General features: G+C 52.6%; 1 protein-coding gene across 1 annotated transcript in view; it reads right to left on the reverse strand.

Annotated features, from left to right (window-relative positions):
• The window catches only part of LOC132385571 (DNA-binding protein Ikaros-like), a 207,128-nt gene that overhangs the window by 131,548 nt on the left and 52,658 nt on the right, over window positions 1-22,922 (reverse strand). The window contains exon 3 of the mRNA XM_059957736.1: window positions 21,620-21,736. Coding sequence (XP_059813719.1) covers window positions 21,620-21,736 — 117 coding nt within the window. The remainder of the gene's footprint in view (window positions 1-21,619; window positions 21,737-22,922) is intronic.

Genomic DNA, 22,922 nt, shown 5'->3' on the forward strand with positions numbered 1-22,922 from the left:
ACTTGAAGGCCAATTCCTCCCCAATTCTCTGTTATTAAACTGATCCACCTGAAGGCCAATTCCTCCCCAATTCTCTGTTCTTAAACTGAGACACTTGAAGGCCAATTCCTCCCCAATTCTCTGTTATTAAACTGAGCCACCTGAAGGCCAATTCCTCCCCAATTCTCTGTTATTAAACTGATCCACCTGAAGGCCAATTCCTCCCCAATTCTCTGTTCTTAAACTGAGACACTTGAAGGCCAATTCCTCCCCAATTCTCTGTTATTAAACTGATCCACCTGAAGGCCAATTCCTCTCCAATTCTCTGTTCTTAAACTGAGACACTTGAAGGCCAATTCCTCCCCAATTCTCTGTTATTAAACTGATCCACCTGAAGGCCAATTCCTCCCCAATTCTCTGTTATTAAACTGATCCACCTGAAGGCCAATTCCTCCCCAATTCTCTGTTCTTAAACTGAGACACTTGAAGGCCAATTCCTCCCCAATTCTCTGTTATTAAACTGATCCACCTGAAGGCCAATTCCTCCCCAATTCTCTGTTCTTAAACTGAGACACTTGAAGGCCAATTCCTCCCCAATTCTCTGTTATTAAACTGATCCACCTGAAGGCCAATTCCTCCCCAATTCTCTGTTATTAAACTGATCCACCTGAAGGCCAATTCCTCCCCAATTCTCTGCTATTAAACTGATCCACCTGAAGGCCAATTCCTCCCCAATTCTCTGTTCTTAAACTGAGACACTTGAAGGCCAATTCCTCCCCAATTCTCTGTTATTAAACTGATCCACCTGAAGGCCAATTCCTCCCCAATTCTCTGTTCTTAAACTGAGACACATGAAGGCCAATTCCTCCCCAATTCTCTGTTATTAAACTGATCCACCTGAAGGCCAATTCCTCCCCAATTCTCTGTTATTAAACTGATCCACCTGAAGGCCAATTCCTCCCCAATTCTCTGTTATTAAACTGATCCACCTGAAGGCCAATTCCTCCCCAATTCTCTGTTCTTAAACTGAGACACTTGAAGGCCAATTCCTCCCCAATTCTCTGTTATTAAACTGATCCACCTGAAGGCCAATTCCTCCCCAATTCTCTGATCCTAAACTGAGACAACTGAAGGCCAATTCCTCCCCAATTCTCTGTTATTAAACTGATCCACCTGAAGGCCAATTCCTCCCCAATTCTCTGTTATTAAACTGATCCACCTGAAGGCCAATTCCTCCCCAATTCTCTGTTATTAAACTGAGTCACCTGAAGGCCAATTCCTCCCCAATTCTCTGTTATTAAACTGATCCAGCTGAAGGCCAATTCCTCCCCAATTCTCTGTTATTAAACTGATCCAGCTGAAGGCCAATTCCTCCCCAATTCTCTGTTATTAAACTGATCCACCTGAAGGCCAATTCCTCCCCAATTCTCTGTTATTAAACTGATCCACCTGAAGGCCAATTCCTCCCCAATTCTCTGTTATTAAACTGAGTCACCTGAAGGCCAATTCCTCCCCAATTCTCTGTTATTAAACTGATCCACCTGAAGGCCAATTCCTCCCTAATTCTCTGTTATTAAACTGATCCACCTGAAGGCCAATTCCTCCCCAATTCTCTGTTCTTAAACTGAGACACTTGAAGGCCAATTCCTCCCCAATTCTCTGTTATTAAACTGATCCACCTGAAGGCCAATTCCTCCCCAATTCTCTGTTCTTAAACTGAGACACATGAAGGCCAATTCCTCCCCAATTCTCTGTTATTAAACTGATCCACCTGAAGGCCAATTCCTCCCTAATTCTCTGTTATTAAACTGATCCACCTGAAGGCCAATTCCTCCCCAATTCTCTGTTCTTAAACTGAGACACTTGAAGGCCAATTCCTCCCCAATTCTCTGTTATTAAACTGATCCACCTGAAGGCCAATTCCTCCCCAATTCTCTGTTATTAAACTGATCCACCTGAAGGCCAATTCCTCCCCAATTCTCTGATCCTAAACTGAGACAACTGAAGGCCAATTCCTCCCCAATTCTCTGTTATTAAACTGATCCACCTGAAGGCCAATTCCTCCCCAATTCTCTGTTATTAAACTGATCCACCTGAAGGCCAATTCCTCCCCAATTCTCTGTTATTAAACTGAGTCACCTGAAGGCCAATTCCTCCCCAATTCTCTGTTATTAAACTGATCCAGCTGAAGGCCAATTCCTCCCCAATTCTCTGTTATTAAACTGATCCACCTGAAGGCCAATTCCTCCCCAATTCTCTGTTATTAAACTGATCCACCTGAAGGCCAATTCCTCCCCAATTCTCCGTTATTAAACTGATCCACCTGAAGGCCAATTCCTCCCCAATTCTCTGTTATTAAACTGATCCACCTGAAGGCCAATTCCTCCCCAATTCTCCGTTATTAAACTGATCCACCTGAAGGCCAATTCCTCCCCAATTCTCTGTTATTAAACTGATCCACCTGAAGGCCAATTCCTCCCCAATTCTCCGTTATTAAACTGAGTCACCTGAAGGCCAATTCCTCCCCAATTCTCTGTTATTAAACTGATCCACCTGAAGGCCAATTCCTCCCCAATTCTCTGTTATTAAACTGATCCACCTGAAGGTCAATTCCTCCCCAATTCTCTGTTATTAAACTGATCCACCTGAAGGCCAATTCCTCCCCAATTCTCTGTTATTAAACTGAGACATCTGAAGGTCAATTCCTCCCCAAACTGCTGCGTCTTTAAGTGTCATCTGCCTCTCCCCAGATCAGAGCACTTATTTAGATCTTATCTTTGTCCCTTTTTCCATAACTATGACTTACGATCATAACCACAACACTGTTGTCACACTTAAATCGTGCAGCATCACAGCGCAGCAAGAGGGCCTTTCAACTCAACTGAGCTGTTTTCCTGCCTCGCTCCAGCAACCCAGACCACAGCCCTCCACAACCTCTCCCATCTGTGTCCCCGTCCAAACCTCCCTTAGACGTCGCCGTCGAACCCGCATCTGTCACTTCCACCGGCAGCTCGTTCGACGCTCCCGCCGGCCTCTCAGGGAGACCGCTGCGGCCTCCCCCTCCCCCACCAGCCTGGCTGTCCAGCTTGGCCAGCTTCGTTCACCACAACTGAATGTGGGATCGATTTAATCCCCACCACCATCGCCTGCGGACGGCCGGAAGATGCAGGCGCAGGACGAGGCCATTCGGCCCGTCCGGTCCGCTCTGCCATTTCAACATGGCCGGTCCATTCCCGTTGCTGCCCGTGACTGCGTGGGTTTCCTCCCACAGTCCAACGACCTGGCGGTTGGGAGGGTTAACTGGTCATCGTAAGCGGCAGCGGGGGAGACTAAATCACTCTCTCTGTGTGAAATAGTTAAATTAAATTCAGTAGCCGGAAAGTAGAAACAAAAAAGTAGCGAGGTGGTGTTCATAGATGGCAGAGGGGAAGAACTTGTTCCTGAATCGCTGAGTGTGTGCCTTCAGACTCCTGTACCCCCTCCCTGATGGCAGAGGGGAAGAAGCTGTTCCTGAATCGTTGAGTGTGTGTCTTCAGGCTCCTCTACCTCCTCCCTGATGGCAGAGGGGAAGAAGCTGTTCCTGAATCGTTGAGTGTGTGTCTTCAGGCTCCTGTACCCCCTCCCTGATGGCAGAGGGGAAGAAGCTGTTCCTGAATCGTTGAGTGTGTGTCTTCAGGCTCCTGTACCTCCTCCCTGATGGCAGAGGGGAAGAAGCTGTTCCTGAATCGTTGAGTGTGTGTCTTCAGGCTCCTGTACCCCCTCCCTGATGGCAGAGGGGAAGAAGCTGTTCCTGAATCGTTGAGTGTGTGTCTTCAGGCTCCTGTACCCCCTCCCTGATGACAGAGGGGAAGAAGGGGTTCCTGAATCGTTGAGTGTGTGTCTTCAGGCTCCTGTACCTCCTCCCTGAGGGCAGAGGGGAAGAAGCTGTTCCTGAATCATTGAGTGAGTGTCTTCAGGCTCCTGTACCTCCTCCCTGATGGCAGAGGGGAAGAAGCTGTTCCTGAATCGTTGAGTGAGTGTCTTCAGGCTCCTGTACCCCCTCCCTGATGGCAGAGGGGAAGAAGCTGTTCCTGAATCACTGAGTGTGTGTCTTCAGGCTCCTGTACCTCCTCCCTGATGGCAGAGGGGAAGAAGCTGTTCCTGAACCGTTGAGTGTGTGTCTTCAGACTCCTGTACCACCTCCCTGATGGCAGAGGGGAAGAAGCTGTTCCTGAATCGCAGAGTGTGTGTCTTCAGGCTCCTGTACCTCCTCCCTGAGGGCAGAGGGGAAGAAGCTGTTCCTGAAGACACACACTCAGCTTCTCCCGATTGCCACTTCTCCCTCCGTCAATGTTTCCGCTCGCTCCAGCTTCTCTTTCCCGACGTACTGACGTCCACGCCGGTCTTCGAGGCGAGCACTCCCGGGCTCGAACCCGGCCGGCAACTCGCACGCTTCCCATCCGTGCTGGGTTGAGCCTCGGGCTAGCGGCTCGCCCTCATTAAAGACAAACAGAACAGACAAATGCTAAAGGAAACGGCGAGGCCGCTGCCCGGTGTGCCTGCCGCAAGGCGCGAACAGAAGCGACAAACTTCCCTCGCTGCGTGTCCCAGAAGTTCCAGCTGCCGTCTCCCCGATGTCAGCTCCCTCGCAAACCCTCCTCGCCTGTCACCCTGACCTTACATAATGCCTTCATCACTCTTGCCAAAACAAAATCGCCTTTCTGCAGCTTTGAGTCTACTTCGTCTGGCTCTGATATCGTCTGATCTTCACTCCCGCGTGTTAGTGTAGAATGAACAGAGTATTGTAATACTCTCACCTTCATGCCCAAGGAAATTATGTCACTCTTCAGTCTCTTGGTCAAACGTGCAACCCCAGCCCTTCATCTGATTTCAACCTCAGTGCTGCGTCAGATGTCAGACATTAACACACAAAGCGCCTGGGCCTGTACTCTCCTGACTCTCTCCGATGAGAAGAGCCTGGGCCTGTACTCTCCTGACTCTCTCCGATGAGAAGCGCCTGGGCCTGTACTCTCCTGACTGTCTCCGATGAGAAGCGCCTGGGCCTGTACTCTCCTGACTCCCTCCGATGAGAAGAGCCTGGGCCTGTACTCTCCTGACTCTCTCCGATGAGAAGCGCCTGGGCCTGTACTCCTGACTCTCTCCGATGAGAAGCGCCTGGGCCTGTACTCTCCTGACTCTCTCCGATGAGAAGCGCCTGGGCCTGTACTCTCCTGACTCTCTCCGATGAGAAGCGCCTGGGCCTGTACTCCTGACTCTCTCCGATGAGAAGCGCCTGGGCCTGTACTCTCCTGACTCTCTCCGATGAGAAGCGCCTGGGCCTGTACTCTCCTGACTCCCTCTGATGAGAAGAGCCTGGGCCTGTACTCTCCTGACTCTCTCCGATGAGAAGCGCCCGGGCCTGTACTCTCCTGACTCTCTCCGATGAGAAGCGCCTGGGCCTGTACTCTCCTGACTCTCTCCGATGAGAAGCGCCTGGGCCTGTACTCTCCTGACTCTCTCCGATGAGAAGCGCCTGGGCCTGTACTCTCCTGACTCCCTCCGATGAGAAGCGCCTGGGCCTGTACTCTCCTGACTCTCTCCGATGAGAAGAGCCTGGGCCTGTACTCTCCTGACTTTCTCCGATGAGAAGAGCCTGGGCCTGTACTCTCCTGACTCTCTCCGATGTGAAGAGCCTGGGCCTGTACTCTCCTGACTCTCTCCGATGAGAAGCGCCTGGGCCTGTACTCTCCTGACTCTCTCCGATGAGAAGCGCCTGGGCCTGTACTCTCTTGACTCTCTCCGATGAGAAGCGCCTGGGCCTGTACTCTCCTGACTCTCTCCGATGAGAAGCGCCTGGGCCTGTACTCTCCTGACTCTCTCCGATGAGAAGCGCCTGGGCCTGTACTCTCCTGACTCTCTCCGATGAGAAGCGCCTGGGCCTGTACTCTCCTGACTCTCTCCGATGAGAAGCGCCTGGGCCTGTACTCTCCTGACTCTCTCCGATGAGAAGCGCCTGGGCCTGTACTCTCCTGACTCTCTCCGATGAGAAGCGCCTGGGCCTGTACTCTCCTGACTCCCTCCGATGAGAAGCGCCTGGGCCTGTACTCTCCTGACTCTCTCCGATGAGAAGCGCCTGGGCCTGTACTCTCCTGACTCCCTCTGATGAGAAGCGCCTGGGCCTGTACTCTCCTGACTCTCTCCGATGAGAAGCGCCTGGGCCTGTACTCTAGTGGCTTCTCATTGAGACCTACCAAATGTTGAAAGGACTCGATAGGGTGGGTGTGGACTGGATGTCTCCTTGGGGGGGGGGGAGGGTATCCAGAACTAGAGGGCACAACCTCAAAACCCCTTTGAACAGAGGCAAGGGGGAATTCTTTTAGCCACAAGAGAAGTGGATCTGTGGAATGCTCTGGCACAGCCTGCGTTGGAGGCCAAGCCTGAGAGAATATTGAAGGCGGACGACGGTCGTTTCCCGATCAGTCGGGGCATCAAAGGCAAGAAGGCAGGTGTGCGGGTCCGAGCGGGGTCCGGGATCAGCCGTGATAGAGTGGCGGAGCAGACTTGATGGCATGAACGGCCTGGTTTTGCTCCTGTGTCTTAAGGTCATCGTGCTCCCAAAGTAGTTGAAGTTCCAAGTTTGCTGGATCGCTTTGTTGCCCGTGTTCAGTTCCCACTTCTGTCTTTCTTCCTCCTTTGGGACAACCGCACGTTGTGCCTTCTTGCAACTGGTGGTTACTAGAACGCCTACCTCAGAAAAAAATGGTCTTTCCTTCCAATCTCCTGCCTCTTAGCTTAAGCCGACACCCGCTGCCCTGCGGGCAACTGCCCTGCCAAGCAAATGCGGCCTTTCCCGTCGCTCGGCAAAACCAAGATGCTTCAGCAGGCTGACCGCCCCCGCACCTTCTGAAGTACGAAAGGCCTCGGTCGGGGCGGTGACAAGAAACCTCCGAGGTTGTCGGGCTTATCTGACGTTACCGGTCTCCACGACACCCGTGTGTGCTTCCTCCACGGCCACATCGACCACTGCCCCGTCGACGAGAGGCCGCTGAGTGCACGCTGGCGGTCTTTTCTGCTGCCAACATCGCGCTCCGACGCATCGTCCGTTCAGCGCGCCGATGCCATCACGTCCGCACGCAGGAAATGTACTCCTGTTAGGCACAGGTGTACGTTCAGCCAGAGACTCATTCCCCCGAGATGCAACACTGAGCGTCATAGGAAGTCATTCCTACCTGTGGCCATCAAACTTTACAACTCCTCCCTCGGAGTGTCAGACACCCTGAGCCAATAGGCTGGTCCGGGACTTAATTCCAATTGGCACGATTAACTTATTATTTAATCATTTCTGGTTTTATATTGCTATGTCCCTGCACTATTCTTGGTTGGCGCGACAGTAACAAAACCCAATTTCTCTCGGGATCAATAAAGTATGTCTGCCCGTCTGTCTGAAAGCGTCCCGTGGTGCGGGCGCCCTCCGACCCCCTGCATTCACCCGCCACTTTGCCCTGCGTCCCTCCACCCTTCAGATCTACACGCCCTCCCGCCCCCCCCCCCCCCCCCCGTCCCTCGCCAGCAGATTCCTACCGAAGCACCGCGGCGGACATTCTGCGTCACGGTCCGCCGGTGCGGGGGGGAGGGGGGCGGCGACCGCACGGGATATGGGGAAAAGCTGCAGGGGGTTGGGAGACTCCGGCAGCTCCGTCGTGGGCGCCAAGGCACGTTCAAAGGGTGACGCTTCAAAGATAAAAGGAGGGGAGCAGCCGCCACTAAGGACCCCAGCACCCAGGGCGGGCCCTCGTCTCAATCTCACCATCGGGGAGCAGCCACGCTCAATGATTCAGGAGCAGCTTCCTCCCTCTCAGAAACAGCCAGTGAACCCATGAACACTATTCCTTGGTTATCGTTCTGCACTGCTTACTCAATTTAATCTCTTTATCTATTTCTTACTCCAATTTATAGTTTTACAGCTATGCACTGCAAGGTACTGCTGCTGCAAAAACAACAAATTTCACACTTTATGCCGGTGACGTCAAAGCAGGTTCTGCATCTCCAGGGCAAGGTTAGCATTTAAAAAAAAGACTTCCAAAAATGTTTCTTTAAATCCATTTTTCTCAAGGCGATCTGCCTGCAACGAGTCACCGAGAGCACACTTTCAGGGGCGACACCTTCGCGTAACGGTTAGCGCAATGTCATTACGGGGCTCGGGGCGTGGGATTTTGTCTTTCCCCCAGGGTTTCCTCCCGCAGCGCAAGCACACGCTGGTTAATCGGTCACTGTAAATCGGCCCGTGATCAGGTTAGGGTTGATTTCGGTGAGGGGCTGGGTGCTGCTGGGTGCTGCCCGTTCCATTCTGTATTTCCAAGTTAATTAATCAACCAATCGATCCGCTTTTGGCATCTTTACTGCCGCAGTCGCTGGTCTCTCCAACTTCTTCACAGTCTCCTGATGACTTCTGAAATGCATTTTGGGGATCTGATACAAGCTTCCCTCAACCCTGTTGACTCCTGCGACCCCAAAAATGCCCCGAAAAATTCGTCAAGCAGCCAAGTGAGTAGACAATAGACAGGAGGTGCAGGAGTAGGCCATTCGGCCCTTCTAGCCAGCACCGCCATTCACTGTGATCATGGCTGATCATCCACAATCAGTGCCCCGTTCCTGCCCTCTCCCCATATCCCTTGACTCCGCTATCTATAAGAGCTCTATCTAACTCTTCCTTGAATGCATCCAGAGACTTGGCCTCCACTGCCTTCTGGGGCAGAGCATTCCACAGATCCACCACTCTCTGGGTGAAAAAGTTTTTCCGCATCTCTGTTCTGAATGGCCTACCCCTTATTCTTAAACTGTGGCCTCTGGTTCTGGACTCACCCATCAGCAGGAACATGCTTCCTGCCTCCAGCATGTCAGATCCCTTAATAATCTTATATGTCTCAATCAGATCCCCTCTCATCCTTCTAAATTCCAGTGTATACAAGCCCAGTCGCTCCAATCTTTCAACATATGACAGTCCCACCATTCCGGGAATTAACCTTGTGAACCTACGCTGCACTCCCTCAATAGCAAGAATGTCCTTCCTCAGATTTGGAGACCAAAACTGCACACAATACTCCAGGTGTGGTCTCACCAGGGCCCTGTACAGCTGCAGAAGGACCTCTTTACTCCTATACTCAATTCCTCCTGTTATAAAGGCCAGCATGCCATTAGCTTTCTTCACTGCCTGCTGTACCTGCATACTTGCTGTCATTGACTGATGTACAAGAACACCTAGATCTCATTGTACTTCCCCTTTTCCTAACTTGACTCCATTTAGATAGTGATCTGCCTTCCTGTTCTTGCCACCAAAGTGGATAACCTCACATTTATCCACATTAAACTGCATCTGCCATACACTAGCCCACTCACCTAACCTGTCCAAGTCACCCTGCATTCTCATACCATCCTCCTGACATTTCACAATGCCACCCAGCTTTGTGTCATCAGCAAATTTGCTGATATTACTTTTAATCCCTTCATCTAAATCATTAACGTATATTGTGAACAGCTGCGGTCCCAGCACTGAACCTTGCAGTACCCCACTGGTCACAGCCTGCCATTCTGAAAGGGACCCATTAATCGCTACTCTTTGTTTCCTGTCAGCCAGCCAATTTTCCAATCCATGTCGGTACTCTGCCCCCAGTACCATGTGCCCTAATTTTGCCCACTGATCTCCTATGTGGGACTTTATCAAAAGCTTTCTGGAAGTCCAGGTACGCGGCAACCAGTAGAGCCAAGGGCCATCGAATGCTCCTCACGTGACAAGCCTGACAAACCCGGAATCATTTTGGTGAACCTCCTTCACACCCTCCCCAATATTGGCATGTCCTCTCTTAGATAAGGGCCCAAAATTGTGCACAATACACCAAGTGAGGCCTCAGCTGTGCTTTGCAAAGCTCCAGCATTCCAGTATCGTCGTCCCCTCAAAATGAGGTCCTGGGGCTTGACACGGAACATCAAAGCCCGACGGACAAGGCACCGGGTTCACATCCACCCTAACCCTAACCCTAACCCTAACCCTAACCCTAACCCTAACCCTGATGGACAAGGCACCGGGTTCACATCCACCCTAACCCTAACCCTGATGGACAAGGCACCGGGTTCACATCCACCGGGAAAGTCGGAGGACTGGCGTGCTGTGTGTGTGTGTGTATGCCTGTGTCTCCTGTCTGTGAGCGTGCATGTGTGTGTCTGTCTGTATCTGTGTGGGTGTGTGTGCATACGTGAGTGTATGTGAGTGAGAGTGTGTGTGTGTGTGTGTGTGTGTGTGTGTGTGTGTGTGTGTCTCTGTCTGAGAAAGAGTCTATGGGTGTGTGTCTGTGTGTGAGTCTGAGAGAGTGTGTGTGTGTGTCTCTGTGTGACAGACAGAGAGAGAGTGTGTCTGTGTGTGTGTGTGTGTGTGTGAGAGAGAGAGAGAGTGTCTGTGTATGTCTGTGTCTGTGTGTGTGTCTGTCTGTGTGTGTGTGTGTGTGTGTGTGTGTGTGTGTGTGTGTGTGAGAGAGAGAGAGAGTGTCTGTGTATGTCTGTGTCTGTGTGTGTGTCTGTCTGTGTGTGTGTGTGTGTGTGTGTGAGTGTGTGTGTGTGTCTGTCTCTCAGGATAGGCTACTGATTTCTTTTTCAGGATAAACTATTAATAAAAGTTTCCACGCTGCCTGTGCCATTGCTGAAGGTGCAGTGAGAACTAGTTAGTGGTTAAATTAATGGTTTAAAGATTGACGTCTGTATAAACCACCCTAGGCTCCTATTGGCGACACTCTGCACAGGGGGTTTCCAGAAGCGCTGTTGCTAATCACAAAATGTTCAACAAGTTCAGAGACTGACAGTCTGGAAGTGGCATGTGTAAGGTGAGACCACAAAAACCAAACACATAACTCGACGAACAGCAACTGCACACGGATGTCTGCAAAGCAGAGCAGGTTCTGGTGGCGGCTCCCCAGAATGTTTTGGAAAATAGAAACTCTAACTCCGCAGATCGAGAAAGCAAGGCGACAGGGCTTGGGGGCCCTTTTGTCAAACTGAGGATGTGCTGGCATTGGAGAGGGTCCGGAGAAGCTGCAGAGAGTTGTAAAATTAGACAGCACCACCGTGGGTGCTGTCCTCCTGAGCTCAAAGGGACAGCTTGATTGAGGACCCCAATCACCCAGGACACACCCTCTTCTCAAGAAGAGCCTGAAGACACACACTCAACGATTCAGGAACAGCTCCTTCCCCTCTGCCATCAGGGAGGAGGTACAGGAGCCTGAAGACACACACTCAACGATTCAGGAACAGCTTCTTCCCCTCTGCCATCAGGGAGGAGGTACAGGAGCCTGAAGGCCCACACTCAGCGATTCAGGAACAGCTTCTTCCCCTCTGCCATCAGGGAGGGGGTACAGGAGCCTGAAGACACACACTCAACGATTCAGGAACAGCTTCTTCCCCTCTGCCATCAGGGAGGGGGTACAGGAGCCTGAAGACACACACTCAACGATTCAGGAACAGCTTCTTCCCCTCTGCCATCAGGGAGGAGGTACAGGAGCCTGAAGACACACACTCAGCAATTCAGAAACAGCTTCTTCCCCTCTGCCATCAGGGAGGAGGTACAGGAGCCTGAAGACACACACTCAGCGATTCAGGAACAGCTTCTTCCCCTCTGCCATCAGGGAGGGGGTACAGGAGCCTGAAGACACACACTCAACGATTCAGGAACAGCTTCTTCCCCTCTGCCATCAGGGAGGGGGTACAGGAGCCTGAAGACACACACTCAACGATTCAGGAACAGCTTCTTCCCCTCTGCCATCAGGGAGGAGGTACAGGAGCCTGAAGACACACACTCAGCAATTCAGAAACAGCTTCTTCCCCTCTGCCATCAGGGAGGAGGTACAGGAGCCTGAAGACACACACTCAGCAATTCAGAAACAGCTTCTTCCCCTCTGCCATCAGGGAGGGGGTACAGGAGCCTGAAGACACACACTCAGCGATTCAGAAACAAATTCTTCCCCTCTGCCATCAGGGAGGGGGTACAGTAGCCTGAAGACACACACTCAGCAATTCAGAAACAAATTCTTCCCCTCTGCCATCAGGGAGGAGGTACAGTAGCCTGAAGACACACACTCAGCGATTCAGAAACAAATTCTTCCCCTCTGCCATCAGGGAGGAGGTACAGGAGCCTGAAGACACACACTGAGCGATTCAGGAACAGCTTCTTCCCCTCGGCCACCAGGGAGGACGTACAGGAGCCTGAAGACACACACTCAACGATTCAGGAACAGCTTCTTCCCCTCTGCCATCAGATTTCTGAATGGACATTGAACCCAAGAACTCTACCTCACTACTTTATTTCTGTTTTTCCACTACATATTTTAACTCAACTATTAAATATACATACACGTATTTACAGAAATTCATTTCTTTCTAGATTATCATGCTGCTGCTAAGTTAGCAAATTTCACGATACATGCTGGTGATAATAAACCTGATTCTGATGATTCCAGGACTGAAAGAGTTAACATACGAGGAGCTTTTGATGACTTTGGGCCTGGACTCACTGGAGTTTAGACGAAGGGGAGGAAAATCTTATTGAAACGAATCGATTATTGAAAGATCTCAATAGAGTGGATGTGGAGAGGATGTTTCCTGTAGTGGGGGAGTCTAGGACCAGAGGGCACACATAGAGTGGATGTGGAGAGGATGTTTCCTGTAGTGGGGGAGTCTAGGACCAGAGGGTACAGATAGAGTGGATGTGGAGAGGATGTTTCCTATACTGGGGGAGTCTAGGACCAGAGGGTACAGATAGAGTGGATGTGGAGAGGATGTTTCCTATACTGGGGGAGTCTAGGACCAGAGGGTACAGATAGAGTGGATGTGGAGAGGATGTTTCCTATAGTGGGGGAGTCTATGACCAGAGGACACAGATAGAGTGGATGTGGAGACGATGTTATCTATAGTGGGGGAGTCTAGGACCAGACGACACAGATAGAGTGGATGTGGAGAGGATTTCCTATAGTGGGGGAGTCTCGGACCAGAGGACACAGATAGAGTGGATGTGGAGAGGATGTTTCCTATAGTGGGGGAGTCTAGGACCAGAGGACACAGATAGAGTGGATGTGGAGAGGATGTTTCCTATAGTGGGGGGAGTCTGGGACCAGAGGACACAGATAGTGTGGATGTGGAGAGGATGTTTCCTGTAGTGGGGGAGTCTAGGACCAGAGGGCACAGCCTCAGAATAAAGGGATATCCATTTAGCATGAAGATGAAGGAGCATTCTTTAGCCAGTGGGCGGTGAATCTCCGAAATTCATTGCCACAGGTGGATGTCGGGGCCGGGTATATTTAAAGCTGAGGTTGATTTGCCAGGGTGTCAGAGGTTGCCGTGATGCAATGGCGGAGCTGACTAGATGGGCTGAATGGCCTAATTCTGCTTCTCCGTCTAATCGTCTTAACGTAGGGAGCTACAGACCAGCCGTTCAAGTGGAATCTTTATTGATCGACTAACCAAGGAATAAGTTGGAAGATGAGGAAGATTGTGGTTTGATAACTACGGGACCCTAACGAGGGCCATAGGGTGACTCTACCCAAGATATTTATCAATGTCAGTGACGTCCCCCACCAGTCCAGCTCTTTTAAACACCCACCTCCCACCCCACCAACAGGCAGGAGGTACCCCAGCACCAGGTCAAGAACTGTTCAGATGGGAAAGAGCTTCTACCACCCCCCCAGACTGTGAGACGACTGAACTCCCCCACCCCCCCAGACTGTGAGACAACTGAACTCCCCCCACCCCCAGACTGTGAGACGACTGAACTCCCCCCACCCCCCCAGACTGTGACGACTGAACTCCCCCCACCCACAGACTGTGAGACGACTGAACTCCCCCCACCCCCCCAGACTGAGACGACTGAACTCCCCCCACCCCCCCAGACTGTGAGACGACTGAACTCCCCTCTCCCCCCAGACTGTGAGACGACTGAACTCCCCCCACCCCCCAGACTGTGAGACGACTGAACTCCCCCCTCCCCCCAGACTGTGAGACGACTGAACTCCCCCAACCCCCCAGACTGTGAGACGACTGAACTCCCCCACCCCCCCAGACTGTGAGACGACTGAACTCCCCCCACCCCCAGACTGTGAGACGACTGAACACCCCCCACCCCCCCAGACTCTGAGACGACTGAACTCCCTCCTCCCCCCCAGACTGTGAGACGACTGAACTCCCCCCACCCCCAGACTGTGAGACGACTGAACTCCCCCCACCTCCAGACTGAGACGACTGAACTCCCCCCCCCACCCCCAGACTCTGAGACGACTGAACTCCCCCCACCCCCCGACTGAGACGACTGAATTCCCCCCACCCCCCCAGACTGTGAGACGACTGAACTCCCCCCGCCCCCCCAGACTGTGAGACGACTGAACTCCCCCCACCCCCCAGACTGTGAGACGACTGAACTCCCCCCACCCCCAGACTGTGAGACGACTGAACTCCCCCCACCCCCAGACTGTGAGACGACTGAACACCCCCCACCCCCCAGACTGTGAGACGACTGAACTCCCCCCACCCCCCCAGACTGTGAGACGACTGAACTCCCCCCACTCCCCAGACTGTGAGACGACTGAACTCCCCCCACCCCCCAGACTGTGAGACGACTGAACACCCCCCACCCCCCCAGACTGTGAGACGACTGAACTCCCCCCACCCCCAGACTGTGAGACGACTGAACTCCCCCCACCCCCCAGACTGTGAGACGACTGAAATCCCCCCCCACCCCCAGACTGTGAGACGACTGAACTCCCCCCACCCCCCAGACTGTGAGACGACTGAACTCCCCCCCCACCCCCAGACTGTGAGACGACTGAACTCCCCCCACCCCCCAGACTGTGAGACGACTGAACTCCCCCCCCACCCCCAGACTGTGAGACGACTGAACTCCCCCCCCACCCCCAGACTGTGAGACGACTGAACTCCCCCCACCCCCCAGACTGTGAGACGACTGAACTCCCCCCTCCCCCCAGACTGTGAGACGACTGAACTCCCCCCGCCCCCCCAGACTGTGAGACGACTGAACTCCCCCCTCCCCCCAGACTGTGAGACGACTGAACTCCCCCCACCCCCAGACTGTGAGACGACTGAACTCCCCCCACCCCCCCAGACTGTGAGACGACTGAACTCCCCCCACCCCCAGACTGTGAGACGACTGAACACCCCCCACCCCCCAGACTGTGAGACGACTGAACTCCCCCCACCCCCCAGACTGTGAGACGACTGAACTCCCCCCACCCCCAGACTGTGAGACGACTGAACTCCCCCCACCCCCCCAGACTGTCGCGTGAGACTGTCCACTTCTCAAACTTGTGCCATAAATTATTTGCTAATTCATTCATGGTAATAGTACTTGATGTTCAAAGTTGAAAGTAAAGTTATCATCAAAGTGCATATGCATCACCATGTACAACACTGAGATTCATTTTCCTGTGGGCATACTGAACAACCCGAACCCTAATTATCACCAATAGCAGAATCGTTGAGCGACCAAACCAACTGGGCCAATCAACTCGGTGGGGCAAAGAAGAAGGGGCCGGGGGGAGGGAAGAAGTTACCGGAAGGAGAATATCCATGTCGTCAGGCCAGGGGCCTACCCAGATGGAATATAAAGCGTTGCCCCTCCATTGCGGCACAAGAGGAGGCCAAAGTCTGACATGCGGGAGCGGGAATGGGAATGGGAATTAAAATGCTCGGCCGCTTTCGGCAGATCGTGCGGAGCTGCTCGATGACGCAACGTCGGACGAGGAGTCCGCAGCAGGAGCAGACAGGGCGCGACAGACAGACCCCGTCAGCTCCGCAGGCGGAATGGTGCCTCCCTCACACGGAAGGGCTGCTTGGGGCCCTGGACTGCGGAGGTGAGGGGGGCGGTGTGCGGACGGGTGCCGCACTTCGGCCGCTCGCTGGGGAAGGAGCGAGCGGAGTAGGGGATCGCGGAGGGAAGGGTGTGTTTGACGGCGTGGATGGCGGAAGCTGGGGAGAAAGACGTGTTGGACGCGGAGGCTCGCCGGGCGGTAGGTCAGGACAAGAGAGACAAGAGAGAGCACAGAGGAGATTTACCGGAATGTTACCTGGGTTTCAGCGCCTAAGTTACAGAGAAAGGCTGAACAAGTTCGGTCTCTATTCATTGGAGCGTAGAAGGTTGAGGGGGGACTTGATGGAGGTATTTCAAATTATGAGGGGGATAGATAGAGTTGACGTGGAGAGGCTTTTTCCATTGAGAGTCGGGGAGATTCAAACAAGAGGACACGAGTTGAGAGTTAAGGGGCAGAAGTTTAGGGGTAACACGAGGGGGGAACTTCTTTACTCGGAGAGTGGTAGCTGTGTGGAGCGAGCTTCCAGTAGAAGTGGTAGAGGCAGGTTCGGTATTGTCACTTAATGTAAAATTGGACAGGTATATGGACAGGAAAGGAATGGAGGGTTATGGGCTGAGTGGGACTAGGTGGGAGTAAGCGTTCAGCACGGACTAGAAGGGCTGAGAGGGCTTGTTTCCGTGCTGTAATTGTTATTTGGTCATTACATAAAACTACATCGCTATTAAGGCGGCAGGAAAATAGGGCGAATATGGATGTCCAGGAAATGGAGACGTTTTGGGTGCGGGCAGCATCAATGGAGGAGGAAGGGAACCCTGCTCTCTGACGAAGGAAAGCCTCTACCTGGGAACGGATCGGCAGAGGGGAGAGAACTTCCCTACCACCCCACCAGCCTCCGCATCCAACATATCATCAGGACCTTACAGCCTCCGCACGCTGCAGGCCCAGCCACCGGCGCGAGGCATTTCGATTTCTTCATTACCAACTGGATCGGCTCTGGAGTACGGGGCAGAGGAGGACGTCCTGAAACGCGTTCAGGTGACCTTCTTTAATCAGGGCGGTCCCCGACACAACGTCCTTGCTGGAATTTCCGAGAGAAGGTTGAACCAACAGCCAGTGGGGAAACCTTCAGGGGGTCGGGAGCCACCAGATCTTAGAGACTACACGACGTTTGACTCTAAACCAATTTTTATCGACGCGCTACCAGGAGAAACGTGCATTAACGGTTCGGTACAGCGACTGATCTGCACCGGACCGCCAGGTACTGCTCTCAAACGGCACAGCTGAGTGGTTTGTTCCACGTCTCCACAACCCGGCCGTGTAAAGAAATGCTTCCTGATGTCAGTCTGAAACCTCCCTTTAACCAGTCTCCACCTACGGCCCCCGTGCCCTCGACGGTGGATTAATTCTGAAGTAGCAGCCAGCACCCTCCTTGCTGACACCCCGAATGATCTTGGAACACCTCCATCATCTCTCCTCTCATTCTACCTCTACTCAGGCTGAAAAAGTTTAATCTTTCGATCTTTCTTCGCAGCTCAGAGCTGCGATGAGCCTGGTCGCCCTTCTCCGGACTCTCTCCAGTGCCTGCACATCACTCCCACGACGCGGACACCAGCGTTGTACACAGCGGTCAAGGTGTGGACTCAGGAGGGCATTATACCAAGAGTGTCGCTGGACTTGAACTCCACTGAGCCCGTTACCCGGCCCAACGTTCTGATCAGGAGACATGGTAGAGGTATACAAGATATTAAGAGGAATAGACAGAGTGGACAGCCAGCGCCTCTTCCCCAGGGCACCACTGCTCAGTACAAGAGGATGTGGCTTTAAGGTAAGGGGAGGGAAGTTCAAGGGGGATATTAGAGGAAGGTTTTTCACTCAGAGAGTGGTTGGTGCGTGGAATGCACTGCCTGAGTCAGTGGTGGAGGCAGATACGCTAGTGAAATTTAATAGACAGGTATATGGAGGAATTTAAGGTGGGGGGTTATATGGGAGGCAGGGTTTGAGGGTCAGCACAACATTGTGGGCTGAAGGGCCTGTAATGTGCTGTACTATTCTATGTTCTATGTTCCATTAGCCTTCCTAATCACCTCTTGTACATTGTCTGGATGCTGACAGTGATGAGTCAGGTAGAATCTTTAAAATGGAGTAACGTTCATGCCCGTGGGATGAGAAGGAAACTATCAAAGCAAGTGAAACTCCCCAAGAACAATGTGTAATATTTAAGGTGCTTTAAGTGCAGGTTTGATACATCCCCACTCAACGGAATGGTTATGAGACTCAGGTCCGGGAGACGCACAAAGAGCGCAGGAGGAACTCGGCAGCTCGGGCAGCGTCTTTGGAAATGAATAAACAGTCGACGTTCACCCCGAGACCTTTCTTCAGGACCGAGAGGGAACGGGGCAGAGGCAAGAATTGAAAAGTGAGGGCGAGGTCATTCCAACACCCTTTGCCCCACCACCACCCCCCCCCCCCCCACCCCACCGCCGGATTTACAACTTGCTCTCCGCTCCACGTTGACAAATACAGAACCCTGGCGCTTTACTTTTGCACAGTTTCGTACCTCTGAAACCCCTCCAAACTTTTGCCCCAATTACCTCACAATTACTTTCACCCTGGGAAAAAGCCTCTGGCTGTTCACTCTCATGGCTGATCTAAACTGTTTGAAATCCCCACGCCCCTCTTTCCCCCTCCATCTTTCCCCAGTTTACTGCTCTCCTCTTTAAATATCTCCAGGGATGAGGCGTTACGAAGGGGAGCATTCTAACTGCATCACCGTCTGGTACGGTGGGGAAGGTGGGGGAGGATCACAGTAAGCTGTCGAGAGTTGTAAACTCGGTCAGCTCTATCATGGGCACCAGCCTCCCCAGTGTCCAGGGCAACTTCAAAGAGCGGTGACCCAGAAAGGCAGCGTCCATCATTAAGGACCCCCAGCCACCTTCTCTGCAACCATCAGGGAGGCTGAACAGAATCCTGAAGACACACACACTCAATGATTCAGGAACAGCTTCTTCCCCTCTGCCATCAGGGAGGAGGTACAGGAGCCTGAAGACACACACTCAACGATTCAGGAACAGCTTCTTCCCCTCCGCCATCAGGGAGGAGGTACAGGAGCCTGAAGACACACACTCAATGATTCAGGAACAGCTTCTTCCCCTCTGCCATCAGGGAGGAGGTACAGGAGCCTGAAGACACACACTCAACGATTCAGGAACAGCTTCTTCCCCTCCGCCATCAGGGAGGAGGTACAGGAGCCTGAAGACACACACTCAGCGATTCAGGAACAGCTTCTTCCCCTCTGCCATCAGGGAGGAGGTACAGGAGCCTGAAGACACACACTCAGTGATTCAGGAACAGCTTCTTCCCCTCTACCATCAGGGAGGAGGTACAGGAGCCTGAAGACACACACTCAATGATTCAGGAACAGCTTCTTCCCCTCTGCCATCAGGAGGAGGTACAGGAGCCTGAAGACACACACTCAACGATTCAGGAACAGCTTCTTCCCTCTGCCATCAGGGAGGAGGTACAGGAGCCTGAAGACACACACTCAACGATTCAGGAACAGCTTCTTCCCCTCCGCCATCAGGGAGGAGGTACAGGAGCCTGAAGACACACAATCAACGATTCAGGAACAGCTTCTTCCCTCGGCCATCAGGGAGGAGGTACAGGAGCCTGAAGACACACACTCAACGATTCAGGAACAGCTTCTTCCCCTCTGCCATCAGAGAGTGGGTACAGGAGCCTGAAGACACACACTCAATGATTCAGGAACAGCTTCTTCCCCTCTGCCATCCAATTTCTGAATAGACACTGAACACAACCTCACTACTTTTTTAATTTGTATTTTTTTACAACCTATTTAATTAAACTATTTAATACATATATATAAGTACATACACATAGACACATTTATTTTCTGTAAATCAGTTCTCTTTTTCTGTAGATTAATATACAGTATATAGCATTGTTTACAAGTCAAGTCATTTCTATTGCCATTTCGACATAACTGCTGGTACAGTTCACAGTAAAAATGAGACAACGTTTTTCAGGACCATGGTGTTACATGACACAGTACAAAAACTAGACTGAACTATGTAAAAACAACACAGAGAAAACTACACTAGACTACAGACCTACCCAGGACTGCAGAAAGTGCACAAAACAGTTCAGGCATTACAATAAATAATAAACAGGACAATAGGGCAGTAAGGTGTCAGTCCAGGCTCTGGGTATTGAGGAGTCTGATAGCTTGGGGGAGAAACGGTTACATAGTCTGGTCGTGAGAGCCCGAATGCTTTGGTGCCTTTTCCCAGACGGCAGGAGGGAGAAGAGTTTTGTATGAGGGGTCCTTCATAATGCTGTTTCCTTTGCGGATGCAGCGTGTGGTGTAAATGTCCGTGATGGCGGGAAGAGAGACCCCGATGATCAAATTTCAAGACATATACTGGTGATATTAAACCTGATTCTGATTATCTGCCCCTGTCCCGCCCCTCGGGGGCAGAGATTCCCCAGTTACTGAGAGAAGGAAAGTCTTTAACCACCCCCCCCCCCCACATCCCCCTGCCCAGTTTTAAGCATCAAGGTTCGCATTTAAAACAAAAGCAGACCGTCAAAGACCCGACGTGGGGAGGGAGGGGGAGAGGGAGAGGGGTAGAGGGGGGGGAGGGAGAGGGAGAGGGGGAGGGAAGGGGTAGTAGAGGGGGAAGAGGGAGAGGGAGAGGGGTAGAGGGGGAGAGGGAGAGGGGAGGGGAGAGAGGGAGAGGGGTAGGGGGGAGAGGGAGAGGGGTAGGGGGGAGAGGGAGAGGGGTAGGGGAGGGGGAGAGGGAGAGGGGTAGGGGGGAGAGGGAGAGGGTAGAGGGGGAGAGGGAGAGGGGTAGAGGGGGGGAGGGGTAGAGGGGGAGGGGTAGAGGGGGAGGGGTAGAGGGGGGAGGGGAGAGGAGGGGTAGAGGGGGAGGGGGGAGGGGAGAGGGGGAGGGGTAGATTAAGATTAATCAAGATTAAGGAGGGCAGTTTTGTTGGCCCACAAAACCGAACGGTTATCGGTGGCAGGCAACCCGAAGAACTCTAGTAGGGCCCGGTGAAAACGGTGTGGAAGGCTCTCTGGGCGATGACAGAGCACGAAACTCTACATGCAGCTGGTCGACAACGTGCTTCGAACATACAAAACCCCGCAGTGCCACTAAAGATTCATTTCCTACACCCCCATTTAGACTTCCTCCCTGCAAATCCAGCGGGACGTCGCGGGTCATGGGGAAACAGTACCGGGGCAACTGGAATCCCTCAACGCCGGCTGATTATTGTTGGACTCTGTGGTGAACTATGTGCCTGTCTGGACTCGCCCCCTGCTGACTGCTCCTGTGGCTCCTCCCACAGGCCCCTGTATAAAGGCGATCTGAGGCCTGACGCTCGGCCTCAGTCTCCAGGACATTGTATGATAGACACTCACTCCTGGTTCCTTCTTCCAGTCAATAAAAGCCGATATCTCGCCTTACGTCTCAGTGTGAGTTACTGATGGTGCATCAGACGCTTACGCGAGAAGCCTCAGATACCGAGTACAAACAAAATCAACAAAACTCTGAGATCAGCACTGTTTTGCCATTTTAAAGCGCATTACAGTCAGTAATTTCTTGTTTCTCCAGATTCCTATGTGACACCAGTAGTCTGAAATTACACTAGAGCTCAGCTTCGAAAGGGAGTCTATCACAATGCTTCCGAGCTGTCCAGTGTAATCTGTGAGGGATCGGGAGAGCAGGTAAAGACAGGTAAAGAGGAAGAGCAGCTACATTCTTTGGCACGGGCACTGATCCTACCAAGAACTGCATTGGTGCTGGGATGTTGCTCCTCGATGGGTTCCTGAGCGGGCTCTGCCATGCCACTCTTGTCCGGAAGATTGGAAGCATCACTGATCGCGGGGACGGTCTCAGCTCCTGAGCATTAACAAGAGTAACAGGGGGTTAAAGACATCATCCAAGATCACACCACTAACAGTGACAACGTTAAGCCGGAAGAGAGAGTTCGCACATTAAACGTTACGGCGCTTATATCAGCTCTGTTTGATACACCCAAGGACGATAAGTTTTTCAGTTTGTACATGGACTTCCCACCCACATGCCACTTCTGCTGGCTGGAGGAGACCGTGTACCACATGTACATGGAGTGTGTGAGGCTGCAGCCTCTTTTTGCATATTTGCGTGGGCTGCTTCTCGCCTTCTGGCTGCATTTTAGTCCCACCCTGTTTATATATGGTCATCCAGTAAGGAAGGGGGCATGGAGGGATGAGGATGTCCTAGTCAACTTGCTCCTGGGGCTGGTGAAATCCGCCATCCGTGGGTCTTGGAAACGGGTGGCGGGAGGATCTCCCCGGGCAGACTGCTGGCAATGTTTAGGGGGTATGTTCGTGCCCGGGTAACTATTGAAAAGGAACACGCGCAGTCCACAGCGGCCTTGGAGGAGTTTCGAGACCGTTGGGCTCCACGGGGTGTAAATGCCATCGTGGATAGGGATGGCAACATTCTGGTGTAATGTCTATTGTCTATTTGTAGTGCAGTAATTGTGTTTGCCACTGTTTTGTATATATTGTATAGCACCGAAATTTGTAATAAAGGATTTTGTAATAAAAAAAAAGGACGCACACCTTCAGGGTTCAGGGTTCACCGGGGTCGTTGCGGTTCCAGGCCGGTGCCCCGGACCGGAGCGTCGCGGGAGGACACGGAATACCGGGAGCAGCGGCTTAGCTGCCGGGGGGCCCCTGTGCGTCACCTTCCCGGGGCCAGCTCCCCGGGCGCAGAGGCAACAGGCTTCTCGCATTGTAAGTCGGCGAGTTGTTTGTTGTGGCCTCCTCCCCCCCGCCCCCCCCCCCCCGCCGCAATGAAGCGGGGGCACCTCCTTTTCCCTCATTAGGGAGAGAGCCTGTGGCGTGTCGGATTACCGGGGGAACGGGTCGGAGTTCAATTCCGGCGCCCTCTGCGAGGAGCTCGCATGCTCGTCCCCAGGAACGTGCAGGGTCGCCGGTGAGCAGGGCTGATGGGTCGTCGTGAACTGCCCTGTGACGAGGCTAGGGTTAAATGGGGGGGGGGGGGGGGTTTAAATTGCCGGTCGTTGGAACGGAAGGAG

Source organism: Hypanus sabinus, assembly GCF_030144855.1.
Source record: "Hypanus sabinus isolate sHypSab1 chromosome X1 unlocalized genomic scaffold, sHypSab1.hap1 SUPER_X1_unloc_1, whole genome shotgun sequence".
NCBI classification, from domain to species: Eukaryota; Metazoa; Chordata; class Chondrichthyes; order Myliobatiformes; family Dasyatidae; genus Hypanus; species Hypanus sabinus.